A 17,886-nucleotide genomic window follows, 5' to 3' on the forward strand; every position below is an offset into this window, starting at 1 on the left:
CAGTATGGAGATTTAGTCCAATGTCCACCCTTGAATGTTAGTAAACTGCGGCCTTCTAAATGCTGCCCATTCGAATGAGGAAAAGACATTTCTAGGTATACTATAGAAGTATACATGGCATACTAAGATAGTATTGATTATTGCAGATGAAGACTACATAATTCTGCAATGGTGATGGTATGGTTTTCTTATTACTCCAGTCATGAGGAATTCGTGTGGGTGCCAGAGAAAACGAAAAAAGTCGACTTCCATCCTCCTTTTTTCTCATACTGACGTTTTTACCATCAGGATCAGCGCTGGATGATACGATGCGCACTAACACACACAAAAAGGAAGTACAGAGCACTTAGGTTCCTACCAACAACTATTATAATAGGTAATGTTGTCAACAGATAGTTTATGACAATTAATGACCCATAACAAATTCTCGAAAGTAGAGAAACTTGCGAGAGGTCTGGGAATGTACCAGGAAGGGAAATGAATATTGATATATGCCTGCTGCCTTCCTCTTGCAACCCTTGACCTCAAATGGGTTTCTCCTCTGCTTACGGGAGCTGTAAGGCATTTCCTGCTCATTCATGTACATACACATTCAAACTGAAGGACGAAAAAAAAAAAAAAAAAAAACCCCAAAGGTTGGTTTTGAAAAAAAGAGAAAAAAAATATTTCTTTTAGCCCAGGATAAGGGAAAAAACTATTCACTCATTCTTGTACAATATTTCCATTTACTCATATGTCCAAGTAGTGCATTCCCCTCCATCTATCATTTTCACTGTGGTCATTGATGGTAGAAGGGCCTACTGTAATTATTCCTACAGATATTGAGGACATCTAGAGGTTGTTTCTGCGCACTGGAAAACAGAACTACTCATTTCTCATAAAGGTCAAGTGTTCATGACTTGAACATTCTTGCAAACACTTACAATACACACACACACACACACACACACACGCGCACGCATGCACACAAACACACAAACACACATACGTGGTCAAACAAAACAAAGTCTGTCTTACAAAAAAAAATGACATTAATCCAGTTTCAATTCAACAGTCTGTTGCTCTATTATTATCTCGCCTGTCTGATAGATGTGCTTCTTTCTGAAAAGCTTTTGCCTCGGAGAAGAGGTCATCGCTAAAAACCTATGAAGGGCGACATTCACTACGGGTCCTCCGACCGATGTCTGAGCCAGGCACGCCGATGGACGTACACACAAAAACACACACATGCATGCATGCGCACGTTTCATGCCAGATGGGGAGTCTGCTAGGTTGTATGTCTCCAAAAAGGAAAACCTGCCATGACATCAGCCAGGGGAGCGCAGGTGCAGGGCCGGGACAGGAAGTGAGTCAGAGGAAGCTTGGTGAGGCAGACTTTGCCGTGCCAGTGACAGGCTGTGGGAGAGCGGGGCGCAGGACTGTGAATTACACCTCGTAGCTGAGCTGGCCCACGTCCCGAGCTCATTACATGAGCAGGCATCTCTTGTATTCTTGTACAGTGGATGTTTGATGCTTTCAAAATAACTGACTGTCATTGACGTCTCCCCCCCCCCCCAATTTTAAATCGGACAAGAGGTACCAAACGTATCCAGTTATTCATATTTATTGATTATCAAGCAATTCCCTAAAAAGCATAGCAAAGGCTTCTCCTTGAGAAAAAGCTGTGTTGCAACAGCAATGGAAGTAATAAAGCTTTGAAAGTTGGTGGAAAAAAAAAAATCCCACAGGTGTCTTAGCTTAAGATAATTACTTACCAACCATGTGCGTGTTACATCCTGAGTTCATACATCATCTGAAATCTGAGGAATACTGGATAGCTATCATAATATTGAGGGAAAAAGTCCCTAAACAAAGTAAGAAGTTCTGATAAAAGACTTTGAAGTGTTTTCCCTTCAGAGATACAGCAGTGAAAACACGCCGGTGCGTACAGTTTGTTTTCTGCTCGAGAAAGAATTCAACACAACCAAAAGCCTCAACAAAACCAGATGAGAAGTTCCTGTGAGTCAACAAGCCTGCATGGCAAGTGATTTACAGAACTTTGGTCAATGTTTTACGCTGGTTGTTGTTTTTTTTCTCTCGGGGCGGTTTCATTTTCATCATCAGCACAAGTGGCACAGAGTCGGGGGAGTGTGGGACGGAGGTCACTTCACCACTGGTGCCGGTCACAGGCAAAATGTTGACTTTATACCTGGTATGAGCGAGCGCTGCAGGACTAGTGAGTCACACATAGCACCTTGATCATATGTGTTTTGCAGGAAGCCGAGTTGTGTGAAATCACCTCAAATCACAGTATGCTGCCGTCTGTTTGATCCTGTGTGAATGATTCCCGAGACCGTGAAAAGAGGGAGCTTTGTTCCAGCATTTTGCAGGAACCTTATTTTCAACGATGCAGACGAGAACCGAGACGGCATCATGAGGAAGCAATCTCATCATGTTTATAATCTGAAAGTATGAATTAAATTGTATAGTCTTGTATTATACAGTCAGACATGAAACCATTTTGATTTTATTCGCCCTCAACTCATTTTAGTTAACCGGACACATGCAGCCAAGTTTGACTTTGAGTGGGACAAAACTTTAATTCTGGTGAAAAGTAGTAAAAGTATGTTGAATTATTATAATTTTTTTATTATTACACCTGAAAAAGATTTACATTTTCAAAGGAAAATAAGTATTATTATATGCCATATATTATATACCATGTTTAACTAAGAGCTTTATTGTGAAATAGAATGAAATCATAAAAAAAGGTGTCATTGTGGCACTTATTTTCTTTTAGATCTAGTCTTTTTTTTCTCTTTCCTAATCTGATGTGAATTTTTCCTCTTTAATTTTTCAAAAATCCACTTCTCAACAATCATGATATCAGCCGCCTTCAGCATTACAGTATCCAAAAGTTTTGTTTGCAATTTTAAAACTTTGACAGGTCATTCTGCTGGCCAGATGGACTCATCAAGTGTGTTGGTTTTGGCCCACAGGCTGAATATTCGACATCTCTGCTTTATATGCAATACTTAAAAGTTTTGTCTGAGCATTTAAAAATCTGCGTTGCTCCTGCGGTGAAACGTGCAACAGTTGTCCTGCATGGACAGATGGACTGATAGATGTATGGTTAGATGGAGGAGATGGTGCGTGCGCCCCTGACAATGGCAGTCCAGTGGTTTATACAAAGCTTATTACTCTAATGAGAAAAGTGTGGGGGAATGGGTTTGTCCCATACCACCCAGGGAAGGAGAGTCTGTTTCCCCACTGGTGCACTGCATCTGGAAGCAGCCTCCTGGTAATCTGCACTAAGTACAAAAGGTTCAGCACCAGCTTGTTCTCATAGACCACCAAGTGAGGCCCTGAACTCCATAACAGGTCTCTTTTCATAGCTGGGGATCAACTGATGCTGGGTGGACTGGATTCCAGGCCTGGAGCTCCTCAAGGTGCCTCAATGGAACCCTGAATCTTGTGACTGTTGCTTTAGCGTTACTGTCATTTTCAACTATTTTCAACTGTCTATTTTAAGCTTTTGAGTTTTCAGCTTTCTCTTCATTGCGAGACCCCGATGTGAACATCTCAATTTTCAAGTCATGTGCATAGCCATGCACGAGATTTACTACATCTGAGATTGACATTTATTTAACGGGCATGCTGGAGATGTCATGTCGCTCCTGTTGATTGATCCCTTCACTTCCTGTTACAAAGATGGAGGCTGCTTGTGTAACCGCACAGCCCCTTTCAAGCTCCGTGTGTAGGAAGACGCCCTTAAGGCAGGGTCCCAGGATCAGTCAGGTTTACCCGTTACCCCAAACCCTAAATGTAACCATCAGAGGAGAAAACACAATACTGACCTCAGATCAGTGTCTGGAGGCAAATTCATCCTTGAGCCTGTTCAGCCATATGTGGCCCATATGGAAGTCCTTCCTGTATCCTCTGGAAATGTGTTAGCCCACAAAGTGCAAGGTACACTTCTTGAACTCCATTCTTTCTTAATCATAGAGTTAAAAAGAGTTATCAATGTTTTTCTCTCGCTGCATTGAATTGCATTTCCTTAAATATCAGCAGAGGGAGAACGAGAAAGCAGGATAAAGTGAAGGCGGCATAGTTTATCTGCATAGATTGTGTGAGTTTAATGAGTCATTTTTCTTTCTACTGCCCCCTATCCTTATTTGTAAGCCCTTCTCCATTCTGTAGGATTTCATTGCCTTGTTCTCGGGAGTATCCTACTGGCAGACAGGCTTTTAACTCTGAACTATACGCAGCTTAACTGCAAGATTATTCTGCTGTGAGTATAAGGCTATATAATGGTCTATTCCACAGAGTCCCAGCCAGAGGTAATGATTTCAGCATGTCACTCCAGGCCAACTCCACTGTAATTGCATGCATGATTAGCTCTTACAGTAATGGCAGTAGCAGAACATAGTTCAGGAGCAAGGTAGCAATAGTCTTTAGTAATGCTGTAGTAATTTCTTACATGCCTTTTATATTCAGAGTGTACCAACATTTAAGAAGTCAAAAGCAGTTCATCTGTGGAACATGCTCACAGATGAGCTTGACTCCGTGTGTGCTTGTTCCTGCAGACATGTGCAGAATGAAAAGCAAAAGATTGTATATATGTGAAAGTACGATCATCTGTGTAGTCGTTCTGGAAAAGTAATTTCCATATTTGTGCTGCTCCTGAATCTGTGGACGCCCGTCTGTTTGATGTGTTCAGAGCTGCAGCACAGATGCCACAGTCTTCGCTATGCTGGACGTCATCTCGTTGGCTGTTCTCGGAATACAGAAAAAAAACACCATGTGCACCATCTCTAAAATTAGTGTGCGCAGCACATGAAGAAGAAAAGATCCAAACTTAGAAAAAAAAGACTCTAAAGTGGCCGCTGTCTCTCTTCACTTCTCTAAATTTTCATGTCCCACTTTGGCACCGGGCCAGTCGAGATCTCATGAGCCCTCTGTTTCATCAAAGGTACACGGCACACCACATACTTTCCAATTCTGGGCCAGCCAGAAATCTGGAAATCTGATTTTTATAACCCTTACGATTTGGTTTGTTTGGAGCTGCAGATAGTTTTGGTGTGGTTTGCTGTGCACCAAACAAAATGAATGAGCCCTGCCACGCTAGTAGGTCCCAGCTTCCAGTGTTATGCTCATCAGTTTTGCGGCTGCTCTGTTGTGTGTTTGTGTGTAAACAAATACAGCAAAGGACACCTTAAACTGATTCGCCAGATGTTCGCGGAGAAGGAAGAAGAAAATCTGTTTTGCGAGCGCTACTTTGGAGAAGTCTGTGCAGCAGGTGAAGAGAACCTCGCCAAGAGTGCATATCTCGCAATTGTGCTTTTATAACTTAATCGTGAAATTCGTAGTTACACTGAGACAGTTTTTGAGATCTTCATCGGCTACTTCTTGCTTTGAAAGTGACCGCTTTGTGTCTGAGTCGGAGAGAAAGACTGGATTCTCAAACAGAAACAGGTTCTTCGTTCCAACCAGTGGCTGACCACACTTGAAGCGGCTCGTCTGTGATGACGTGATGAGCCTGGAAGTCAGTCAGCGAGGGCAGAGATAATAGGCCCTTATTACTTTGACCCCTGACCCCTCTTCTTAGTGAGAAGTTTAGAATTGGTCCCTCAGGAGCTGTCTGATACTAACATGGCTCTAAAATGGGAACCCCCCAGAAGCCGGAGGAACAGTGGCCAACTCACAGCACAGCCAGAGCCCAATTCAGCAGGGACGGGGCGCAGAAGGGGAGTTTCAGGAGTGCCGCCCATGTGTCACCCACCCCGGGAGCAGTATTTCCACCCAACCCAATGAAAGGTTTATGGACTTGGACTATAAAGGCATTAAATCTAACACTCTTTTTTTTTTTTTTTTTCAACACAGAATTCTCCACAAGTTGCACTCCTAACTATTACTTCTGGAACTTGTAGCTAAAGTCTTTTTTTTTGTGGGGGGGGGGGGTGATTCAGGTTTTCGGTGTTGATTTTTATCAAGTGTTCATTAAGTGTGCCAGCAAAGTGACTTCCTCCCCAAGTCCATTAAAATGGTGCCACTACTGGCAGAGTTCTGCATAGCTCATGTGTAGGGTTGTGGTGCACTGGGATCCACAGAGGAAAAATTGACACCAGATGGGACTGAGGGGAATTGGGGGGGGGGGGGGGGGGGGGGTGTATAATAACATATACAGGAGATTGAAAATGAAGTCTGGTGTGTGTGTGTGTGTGTGTGTGTGTGTGTGTGTGTGTGTGTGTGTGTGTGTGCGTGATTATCAGAAGGTGTAATTAAATTAAATAGTTGCATCCTCCATACTCCTAAATGAACTTCCATAAAGAATAGAATGGAGATAATAGATGTGATCTGTGGCTTTTTTTTTTTTTTTTTTTTTAAGTGACATTTGAGTGTTTTTACAGCCCCCGAATAAAGTCTCATGGCTTCTTCTAAATGTTTTGATTTACACTTCCTATATAAGTAACAAGTGTATCTTTGTTCAACGCACATTTGTTTTTGAAGTGAAAAAGCCCACCAGGAAACCCTTGAATAGATGATTGAAAAAACAACCACGTCGGTTTTCCATGCAAGCAAATGCATGTGTCTGAGATTGAAAACCAACATTCCACGGTCCCAATGTGCGCTCACATAAAAACATTCTATTTAGAGCATTTTGAGCTGCCTTGTGATCCCTCCAAACCCTTTTCTAATGCAAACATGGCAGAAAACGCAGTCGCTCAAACTCCGCAAAACTCTCCTTCTCCGTCTCCCTCCCTCCCTCTCTCTCTCATTATCTGATCTGTTATTGTGGCGACACTATAAATTCTCATCTATGCATTCATAGCTTTCAGTTTTAGTCAGTTCGCTTTCATCTCGATGCCGCATTGTTCTCCTTTATACTGTTATGTTCGCAGTATAAAGGCGTCGACTCAAGTTTCTCATACGTCAAACTCTTCCCGCAGCATGCGTTTATGTTTCACCTCCGATGGCCTTTTGAGGATGAACCACTGTTCTCAAGATGTTTTGGGAGTTAGTTAGAGCATTGTTTCTCTTGAGAGGTTTCTTTTGCTGAGATTTCTGTGAAGGTGTATTTTTTTTTTTTTAAGTGTTGATACACATTAGAGATTCATGACTCAGAGATGACAAAGGAAGGCGGCCAAACTCCGAAGTAGGAAGAATCTGTCTGAGCCTGTGCTGTATGTGGACAGGTGCAGCTCTGTGTATGTTTGTCTTTATTAATTAAAGTGCCAGTTGGCTCTTTTCTTGCTGAGGGCCTCTTGGTTTGTCAATCTGCCACAGTTTGCAATCTTTTAGTCTCAAATCTCCTTGTAAATAAACCTTGTGCCCTGTCAGACCTTTCCACAGAAGCTCTGCAGTTTAGCTTTTTTTTTTTTTTTTTTTTCTCATCCAATATTATTGGTAGGGAACTAAATAAACACCAGGGCCTTTGGAAGAGTCTTCCCAGGGATCTCTTGCAGTGACATGTAATGCCTAAAAACATGCTCTGCTGCTTTTCTAATCCTCCCGTGGGAGTCTATCACATTGGTGAGCTTGTAAATTGTCCGGTGACCCCACGCCGACCTACAGTTCATTACACCCAGTCTTGTCACTTTGCTCTCTAAACTTGTATTGTTGTTGGTTTCCAATTACATTTTACACAAATAGTCCAGTGCTTGGTTTGCAATCAGTGTAGTGCAGCCGTCTTGTCGTGTTGTTTTCTGTCAGAGTTTAGAAAATCGTATTCACGTCACCGCCACCGCCACCGCCAAACCTCCCTTTTAACCGAGACATACATCAGCAGCGGCTGGTTTTGGAAAACTAGAGTCACCACGGGGTTGTTTTTTTTTCACGATAAATACCCATTATTTATTTACAAATAAAGTGGTTATAATAGAAATAAATACAAAATAAAAATCTGAGCATTATACTTCATGTGGTATTGCACCCATTTCAAAATGTACATCAGAAATACATTTTCAAAACCAGTAAAGGAATATTCCTTTGATTAAAATATTTATTTTTCCCAACTTTTACGTAGACATAAATATATTCATATATAGTTTTTTTTTTCTTCTTCCACAATAGCTCTATTTTGTGTTTCTTTTGTATAAATAAATGTCTTCATTGGGAAACCGGTGTGTCCATTATTAACCTCTGATCTCTTTCAGTCTCTTCAGTTGCTTTCTGTTGCAGAGGTCTCATCGGCAGCCGCATCCCTCCACCACCATGTCTTGGTAGTTTTTCAGAATGACTTTTTCGTATTCATCCAGGTAGAGCAAAGAAATGGGGCTGAGGTCAGTGGGCACACAACAGGCTCTGGGGATGTTCGAGTTGACAGAGTTGACAAGCGTCTGCACAATAGCATGGTTGGTGGAATTGAGGTGGTCTGCCAGAGGGAAAGGACATTCCCCTTGGCAGTAAAAGGCATGGTAGCCCGGGGGCGCCACTATCCACTCGTTCCACCCCACGTCACTGAAGTCCACGTACAAGGCGTGCCTCTTGCAGCTTGCCTTGTGCGGTTGCTTCCTGCGCTGTTTGCGGGGCGCCGCCTGCCTTTTTTCCCGCGTGTGGAGCACCGAGTCCCCACGGCCATCGTGGCCGTAAGTCACTAGCAGGGGTCGCGCCTGAGGCCACGAGTCCTGGTCCTGGTGCAGGGACCGGCTCACCCTGACATGCCTACTACGTCTTTGGGCATGTCCGCCATCCTTCTCCCGTTCCCCTGGGTGATGCACCTCCACCATGAAGCCACGATTGTGGCCTTTCCCAGATGTCCACTGAGATACAGCAGGACTGACGTCGAAGCTTTCCCAGCGACTCAAAGAGTCCTGCACCAACCGAGTGTCCAGCAAGCGCACCAGAGGCTCTGCGCCATGAGTCCCAGGAACTCTGAAAATCTCATAAATGTTGATACGATGGAAGCCCCCGGCCGCAGCACTGTCACGAGTGCTGCTGTTGTTGGGGATTGCGGCTCCCATGACCTGATTCCTGTAAATGCGCAGCTCTGCAGAGGAGATGAGCTCCTCATTTGGGATGGAAGTGAGGTTGAAGTAGAACTGCTGGGTGGTTTTTCCTTTCAGGCTGGCCAGGGCCTCCATAGACTCTAAGGGGGAGAGAAGAGACACAATCATTAGGTGCGAAGATGCAAAAAGCATCAAACAGAAAACCTTCACAAGATAAATGAATAAAAAAGAAGATTCATGGCTTGTGCCTTAATAGCCCGAATTATCGCTTTGCCTACTGAATATAAAGAATCTGCTGTCTTGCTCATGTTATCTGATGAGCAGCCAGTCAAGCTTATAATGTGTGGTTGTGCCCCATTCCCATACAAACTGTATCGTATCGTCACACACACACACACACACACACACACACACACACACACACACACACACACGCCGTCTATTTCGTGTAATCGCAAGGACCAATGATCATTATGGTGCAATGATGATATCAGTGTCATGTTAATACATTTTCCTGGGCAAACGTAGTATGGTGAAAACAGTTTGGTTGTATTTATTTACATAAGGTTTCTTCATTATTAATGACATGACAAAAGTTTTATCATGAGTTGAAAATTCAGCAACGTACGGTGCAGTAATATTGAAATAGAAAATATCACAAAAGTCTAAGCATTCATGCCGAGTATTAAAGTGTATAACATAACTTGCCAGCTGGAAATTTTGCAATGTAAATTTTTATACTTTGTTTTGGTATATAAACAGAAGATACTGAGGATATTTATTATAGTTAGAAAGCTGAGCATTGTGCTATTGATGTTTTATTATTAACTGGCAGCTTGAAAGAGCTTTCCTGTGTTTCCATGTATATACACTTAAGTTCATTGGTATCCCCCTCTATAATGTACAGTAAATGACAGAAGTCTCAGTAAAAGCAGCAATTTTCTTTGAGGCGGCCCCACTTTGAACTCTTACTTATGAAGATCATAGATGATGTATAGACACACGTTTTTAATCTGTTTGGTGCAGCAAAGTAAACACAAACTTTGAAGTCCTTGCTTTTTCAAAGGAGGCGTTTAGGAAATTCCACCATCTCATCCTAAACCTCCCTACAGAGGCACAAAGACCTCAATTAGGCCCATCACTCCTCATTTGATGTGGGAAAACCCCGTATCTCTCGTTCGCTCTCCTCTGTCCCCAATCTCTCTTTCTTTCCCTCCTCAGCCCCCTAAATCCCATTCTCCCTCTGTTCTCTTAGCCCAAAAGCCTCTTTTCTTTCTGACTCCTTCTCTTGTCACTCTTTCCCAGTTTCTTCCCTCTCTCTCTCTCTGTCTCTGTCTCTCTCAGTCCTTTAAGTAAAGACTATGTGAACAAGTCGAGGCTTGTCAAAAACGTGTGAACCACAGATATGAGTGTATCAACATTCCTAATTTCTTTTTGTGCTGCATGCCAAAACAAAAGATAAAGGCTAATGTTAGGTCATTCATCAGGGATCCGTCTCTGGCAGCCACTTCCTGTGTAATAGTGGAAATGTTCTATTTGGCATGGAAAATGGTTATTTTTGAAAACTGATAGCAGTGAAACTAATTATCTGAGTGAAATGAATATCAGCCGGCAGATGTGATGAATGACGGAGCCGTTTGCTTTGATGTGCTGCACTTACATCTGTAGATACACGCTTATTATACAGAGTGGCCATCAATTGTGTGTCTCTTGACATAGGAGGACTCGCAGCCGCTGCCGCTCGGCCAGGACGGGACGAAAGAGCCAAGGTGGACGTATGTAAACACAGTCTGAACACATTGGTAATGGCTAGTGGTGTCAAGGTGTGTTGGCCTGGTGCGGAGGTTTCCAGCAGTGAGCTGGGAGCAGTCACTCAGCCCAGCTGCCCCGGCCGGGCTTGTTTGTAGTGTGTCAGTGTAGCCACTTGGTGTCATTGCACGAGGCCTCTGGAGAGCACCCAAGCAACCACTCAACCACCCCTCTGACTCACCCCTGATGGAAACTTCCCCCAGTCAAACACTTAGGACTCTGTATGAGGACTCTGTGTAGAGCCCCTATGGACTCAGTCACTTGTATGCTGTAAAAACTGGCACATGGAATATAGGAAGTTGAATGATAAATACAGAGCCGCTATATGTTTGAGAGTAAATCACTTTTTAAATATATCAATTATTCAAAAGCTATAATCAGGTGCACCTGGCTGCTGCTTAGTTGTTAAACTTGGCATATAAATAAACCATCCTAAAGTTTATATTTAATTTCTTCTTTTCTTTTGAGGGGGGGGGTCATTTTTTAAATGGTTTAACGTCATCATCAAAGTTGTATAAACAACGCCTATACATTTCTATCCGCTGCAGTTTATCCAGTCTACCACCCTTTATTGTATTAAAAGTATTCATCTTTGTGGCATATGTTGTTATGGAAATAAAATATAGTTGAACTGAAACACTATAAATACGACAATCAGCGCGTGTCCACCATATAAACTAAGTGAGCAATTACGGTGTTATTGGAACGTGCGTAATGACGCGCAGCGTGGAGATAGGGGCGATTTGGAAAGAATAAGTCACACGACTCCTCCTCTCACCCCCGTTACCAAGGAATAATTTCAGCCTCGTAAAAAGAAAGAAAAAAAAAGACTCCGAATTCAGTCTGACACGATGACTTTGTCATAATGCGTGCTAGTATAATGTCATGTCGTGTGTTACTGAAGTAACATGGTGATGACTATCACCTGCGCAAAAGGCACACCGCCCTTTTTTCTCCTCCTGTGGTGCGTGTCTGGAAAAACTGTTTTCAGTGGCCACGCAAACACCATCAATTATTAAGAAACAAATTACCCCAGGGATACCACCGCCCCTTCATGTTTTTGAAACCCGTGACAGCTGCGCCGGGGGCATGTTTGGTTAACGGTTGCATCACGGCGCAGATGAGAATCCATCTAATTGTACCGGGAGACGCTTGTTTGTAAACCGTGTCACTGAGTTTGAAGCAATTGCAAACTTATTAAAGAGTTACAAATAGCTGAGACGCGTGTCACCTGTAAGTGACTAAAGCTCCATAAAACGGCGAGGACTCTGAAGTTCAGTCTTGACGCACTGAGTCATGTTTAAATATAGGTTTGGGTTGTCTGAGAGGGCCGAGGCGCTCTCCGGCTGACAGGTAAAGGTATGTCACTAATACATACCTTCATGGTGAAAGCTTCTAATCGTGTTGGCCTTGCTGGCGGCTCTCTCTGCGTGTTTCCCCATGCTCTTGGGTCTTTTAGTGCTGTGGTCTCCGTTCGCTGAGTGCATGCGGTAAAGGTCCACCATGTACTGCGGCACCACAGCCTGCTTGCTCGGGGTCGGCCTGCGGCCCAGTCCAAACATATTGAGAAGCCGAAGCTCAAACTCGTTGAGGAAGCTGTCCGAGTGCTCCGGGGTCTGCTTCCCGGACTCGCTGTACTTCCTCCGGCCGACCTCGGGGATAAGTCCCGTAGCACCTTCCAGCAACACCTGAGCGAGCAGCAGTACCATGAGAGAGCGGACCACGGCGACCATGATCAGTCAGTCCCTGCGGAGAAAGTTTGGGTTCTGTCAATACACTGACTCCAAGGTATTGACATGAGGTGGACGCAGCAGGGGCTTCACTGCAGCATCACCCAACTTGTGTGAGGGTGTGTGTGAGTCTGTGTGTGTGAAAGAGAGAGACCCCCCCCCCACCCCCATGTAGTCCGGATGACTGAGGGACAGCAGGTTAAAAAGGGAAGACACCTTGCCTCTTTGAAGAAAAAACAAAAACCCCACAGGCAATAACTGATGTTAAATATCAAGGCGAAGGAAATTATGAAAGGGCTGAATGAAGAAGAGGAAGAAGAAGAAGAAAAAAAGTGTCAAGGAAAAGATCAATTAAAGGATTTTGGGTGGGATGCAGACCTATAGTCTCCAATTAAAAAGAGATAAGACATTTTGTTGGTAGTGATGTAAAAAACGCAGAGAAAGAAATATGAAACCCGAAAGATCACAAGAAGGATTAAGGAACGTTGCGAGGGGGAGAAAAAAAAAAGAGTTAAATGCAGAGCAGCAGCAAAAGGCAGTCAGACGGTGCTGCGAGCGTCTGTTTGCAGAGGCTTTGACCGTCATGTATAATCATAAGGGATAGAGTTACTTCAAGAGGCTCGCAGGTGTTAGATCTGACGTGCGTACCAGGGCCAGATGTAGCCCGGGACAGTACATCATGAACATCAAAAACACTAAATATCATCTGAGTAACACAGCCTTCAAGTTAAACCACTTTAAATGTCATTTCTTTTCGGTGCGTTTCAGCGTAACTCTTAACTTTTACGCACACACCCTATAATCAAAGTGGTTACAAAAAAAAAAAAGAAAGAAGAAGACGGAATTCAATTCGTTAAGTTAAAATGTTCCTTTTGGAGCAAGTTGTTTTACAGATACAGGTATCAGTTAGTGTTTAATTTATTTGAATCCTTAAATATTTTAATAAAGAATCCATCCTTTTTCGTTTTACCTGACGAGGAAGCGCTGTGTCCGGTCGTCGTTCCACCTTTGGGCTCCGATAAATTCCACATTAATTCGTGTTTAATCCACGCTGCTTCTCCTTGGGGGACCAAAGACAGCCCATACCCTTCTCCGATCGCCTCTCGCACATATTCTCACCAGCTGCAAATCGGGTTAGGTCTTGGTCAGCACGGAAAAAAAAAGGAAAAAAAAGTATGTTAAGTCTATGAGGAAGCGGGTTCGCGTAGGCATAACCGGTCAAACTTTAAAAAGTCTTGACTGGACATCTTAAAGAGGGGGGAGAAAAAAAAAAGGCTTCCTGACGCAAACGTTGACTGCCGCTGGCTTTTTTTTTTGGAGAAATGAGCGCACTTGGAAGAGTCGCTCCTTCCTGAGGACGCTGTTGCTGCGAGTGTGGAGCGCGTCGCCTCTCCTCCGTGCGCCACGCTGTAGTGCTTCAATTGATTGGTGCCTTCTCTTCCCCCCGCGACTCTTTTTGTCGTACGGTGATGTCACCGAGGGGCTGTCAATCAAATGTCTTGCGAGAAAGCGCCTCCCGCGGACCTCGACTCCTGAAGACGCCAAACTTTTTTTCTTTCTTTTTTTTTCTATGACAAACAATGTCAAATAAACACACTTTTCAGGCACCTTCCCCCCCACGGTGTTGATTAGATTTGACCAAAGACCCCAGGAGACCCCCGGAACAAGATTTGTTATTATGGCTTGTACCTTTGTGATTTACAATGTAGAAGATTTCGACCATTCAACTGTTTACTACGGAACCCCTCCATCCAGCTATATAAAGTCAACCATAAAAGCCTTATTCTTGTTTTTCACGTGATAACATTTTTTATTTATATCATCAAAAGAGTGTTATTGTTATTTTTGTATTTGTTTTAAAATTTTTGCATTCCCCGAGGCAAAAATCATATCGGCTCATCGGGTTTTATGCGCAGGTGATTGAAGGGTGTTAATATCTGCAGATTATGGTTACTAGATAATGTAATGTGTTTCTTTGCAAAGGAATTGGCTTATTCCCCCGTGCGTACACTGTCGTGTGCGCGCATACGTGCATGACATTGATGATACTTCTCTGCATGAGTGTCTCACACCATTGCTGACTTATGCATGTTTTATTCCAACCTGGATTTCACTTTACAGTTTTGTTCTACCTCACAGCAGTTTATTAGTGTGTCTATGGCAAATTTGGCTGCAGAAATTTTGTTTTATATCTGCAATGCAGATAAACCTCCTTTACTTCCCTATTTTTACATTTAACACACTATTTCTTATTTACCTTGATTAAGCATGCACAACACTTCGTGTCACTAGTGACTTTTCAGCATTTTTCTTGTAGTCCAGAGTGCTGTTGTTGGTGTCGACGAGATAAAAAGAGAGCCCCCTTCCCCACTTCTTCCCTCTTGTGTACTCCATTAGGTGTTTGGCCCGGGGCTGTGTTTTCAGCCAAATCATTAAGCCTGTTCGCAAGAAAGCAATGCAGTGAATCCCACAGAGATCACAAGATATCTTTGTCTCCTTCCAGGACAAAAACATTTTATGAGGGATAATCCCAGATCATCCACTTAGCAATTAAAATACATAGAGGCCCGTGGGTGCATACCGCTGGCTGAGTGGCAGTGTGCATTGTTCTCGGTGTTCCTCGAGCTGCATCCAAGCTCTTTTGAAGTTATACTTTACTGAGGCGAACATTAACACACTTTTGTTATAACTTTTATTCACTTTTTTGCCAAAAGTAAGGGAGACTAAGAGTAATACTCTACTCAAGTCTTTTTAATTTGACTTAATCTATAGGTCAGTCATTCATTAGAAGTAATTCAGCGGTGAGTATCTTTAATTCTCCAAAAAAAAATTATCTGGAGCTTTGCCATTCTATAATAACTTTTATTTGTGTTTGTGGGTCAACAATTAACATTTGAATGTGGGTGTTGTATTTTGAGTTCACAATCAGCCATTTATTGTGTTTGTTTTTTATCTCGCAATGTTTGTTTAAGGTCAGATCCAAGGGATTAGTCGAGCCAAGGTAGTCAAGCACGTCTGATAACAGATACATAATTTCTCAAGTAATACGTCATGCTTATCAAATTGCTGCTGCTGATCCAATTACATGCTGATTAGAAGGTTAACATTGCAGCGTGAAATCCCTGTGACCAGACAGGCTAAGGTCAAGGCATACCTTGTGAAATGCAAATGATCAACCATTTTAGGGGAAGGGATCCGTGGTGGAGCCAGTTTAAATAGAACTTTACCATCAAGTTTCTTAAAAAGATGTTGTTTTTTCCCGTGGCTACGAATCTATTTCAATCAAAAGCTCAAGATAAAGGTATGATTTTTTCTCTGCTCTCCTCTCATTGCCTCCAGTGACCCACATGTGGGTGAGAAACAATACTGTGAAGCATCTGTACAACCTCATAACAATCATTTAGCTATAGACTTTTATATATAGTTGTTATCAGCTTAAAGTGGTGTTCTTGGAAATCCCTTTGTCCTGCAGTGAGGGCTAATACAGCCAGCCTCTGATCCGACCTCTGAGGCCTTCAGGCTCTGCTCAGGAACAGTATAACCGGCATTTCTTGGGCCTGTGTCCGCTGCCATGACTCACACGGCATACCTCCAATGGGCCACCTTGTGACAAGTTAAAGACTCACATTTGAGGCTTTATTTATTTATTTTTTTCATTACGAAACACAGACCCTCACCTGAAAATGATAAAAATGTCATCACATTTGGGGGAATCCTCCGCAGCAACCAAAAGAGTAATATACAGTAAACCACCATCATGTATCTTTTTCTTGTGTGGAAACCCCCGCTAGCGGAGAACAATGTGTAATACATAACACAACAATGGTATAATGAAGCGAGCGAGGAGAAAATGTGTGAGGTTTTCTGACAGACACGAGGACAGATACATCGGGTTGTTATATACATGGATGCTGACAGGAGAAGAGAAGACATGGTTTATTGTCCTCGTTGGAGCCCAAGTGCATGCGCCGCTTCTTTTGGATGTGTCCGTCTGCACATGTTGTGGTGGACGTGGATGGTGCAGTCTCCTCTTGTCATCAGGTACATTCCACGAGTCACTGGGCAGACAAAGCCCCGAGATGACACTGCAGATCCAACTATTAGCCTTTCACCTGCTGTTAACAGTAGCTTGGCTACACATAGGGCCCAGATTCCTCTGCCCTGAGCCAGTTGTAGTCTTAACGCCCGGTAACCTGCCTACCAGGAGATCATCTTTAGAGATGCTGTTTGGAAATCAGGAAGAATGTTGTTGTTGCAACTCTCCTGTTTGTCAAGTTTGAGTTTTTTTTTTTGGTTTTAGTTTTAAATGTGAAAGCCAATATAATCTTCATCGATCCACATGTGTTTGACAGCTGAAAGCACGACTGCTGGGCTGCCCTGAGCACGTGCGCGTGGTGAATGAAAGAGATTGTGGCGAAACGGGACACATTTCATATAGGTTGGTCCCAAAATGGAAACCCACCAAGGTCAGAGACGGCCAGCTAGAAAGCCAGAGTCAATATTTATGGATACTGAACATGTGGCACACTTCTCTACCCACTAATTTGAGCAACAAGTCCACCTCCAGATTATATGGCCTCTCACAGATCACAAGAGAGGGTCCAAACCTTGCCTGCATGGTTCAAATATTGAGAAGTACGCTGAGGTTGGTCGCCAACAAGAGGCTGTGCGTAATTTGGCAAATTGGCTCACTGTTTATTTGTTTGTGTTTTAATTTCCTGTGTAAATAAGGGGCAGGGAGGCTTTGATCAGGCTGTTTGGGTTGCTCTTTTATCCGGAGCGGCAATTATCACTGTCACTGCTATAGATATTATGACCTTCACTTGACTTTTATTAGAAAATAAAATATTTGAGGTTTCTGTATGAGCAATTGGGCCAATGTCGTTTTAACTCGGACCAGAAAATCAAAACGCCTTGCTGTTGGTTTTTTTCAGACACGAAACGGCGCTTGCTCTGGTTTATTATAGTGATAACCAAACACAACTGTCATATCAGAAAACATTTAACTCCACAAGGACCTCACACTCCACAAGAATCCTATAGACACATGCTCTATTTAGCAGATGAGTTAGAGTGAGATGCATCCACTTTGATTTTAAAGAGAGCGAGAAAGACATAAATACAGGGATCTGCCCTTTGAATGCAGCTCTACTCATAAAGATACCACGCGTCACTCAATTATATGTCTGCATGATTAGAAGCCTGGGCTACATAAACAGCCCGCGTCAAGATTTACATTTTACCGCTTAAGCACAAGCAGCTGTTTACAGGCTGTGGAAGGAAGGAAAACACTTAGTAAGTATCCATACATGAGAGGGGAGCAGGAGCTGACATTTCCAGCAAAGATGGTTTCAATTAATGTTTATAGAGGTGTAATGCAATACCCAGGCAGGACTAGTACGCTCCCCTACCCGAGCCAT

The 17,886-nt window shown here is 43.1% G+C and overlaps 1 protein-coding gene across 2 annotated transcripts; it reads right to left on the reverse strand.

Annotated features, from left to right (window-relative positions):
• Nucleotides 1–7,821: 7,821 nt before the first annotated feature.
• bmp2b (bone morphogenetic protein 2b) lies at nt 7,822–13,848 on the reverse strand. Of its 2 annotated transcripts, none has more exons than XM_080513805.1 (3): nt 13,437–13,848; nt 12,115–12,424; nt 7,822–9,067 (listed from the first exon to the last, which is right to left on the reverse strand). In XM_080513805.1, the coding sequence occupies exons 2-3, from the start codon at nt 12,296–12,298 to the stop codon at nt 8,166–8,168; spliced, it is 1,086 nt and encodes a 361-aa protein (XP_080369931.1). In that variant the 5' UTR covers nt 12,299–12,424; nt 13,437–13,848; the 3' UTR covers nt 7,822–8,165. The 2 variants fall into 2 exon arrangements, with proteins under 2 accessions (XP_080369931.1, XP_080369930.1); XM_080513804.1 differs by having other exon boundaries at nt 12,115–12,482.
• Nucleotides 13,849–17,886: the final 4,038 nt, after the last annotated feature.

The sequence above is a fragment of the Blennius ocellaris genome, assembly GCF_963422515.1.
Source record: "Blennius ocellaris genome assembly, chromosome: 18".
Lineage (NCBI taxonomy): Eukaryota > Metazoa > Chordata > Actinopteri > Blenniiformes > Blenniidae > Blennius > Blennius ocellaris.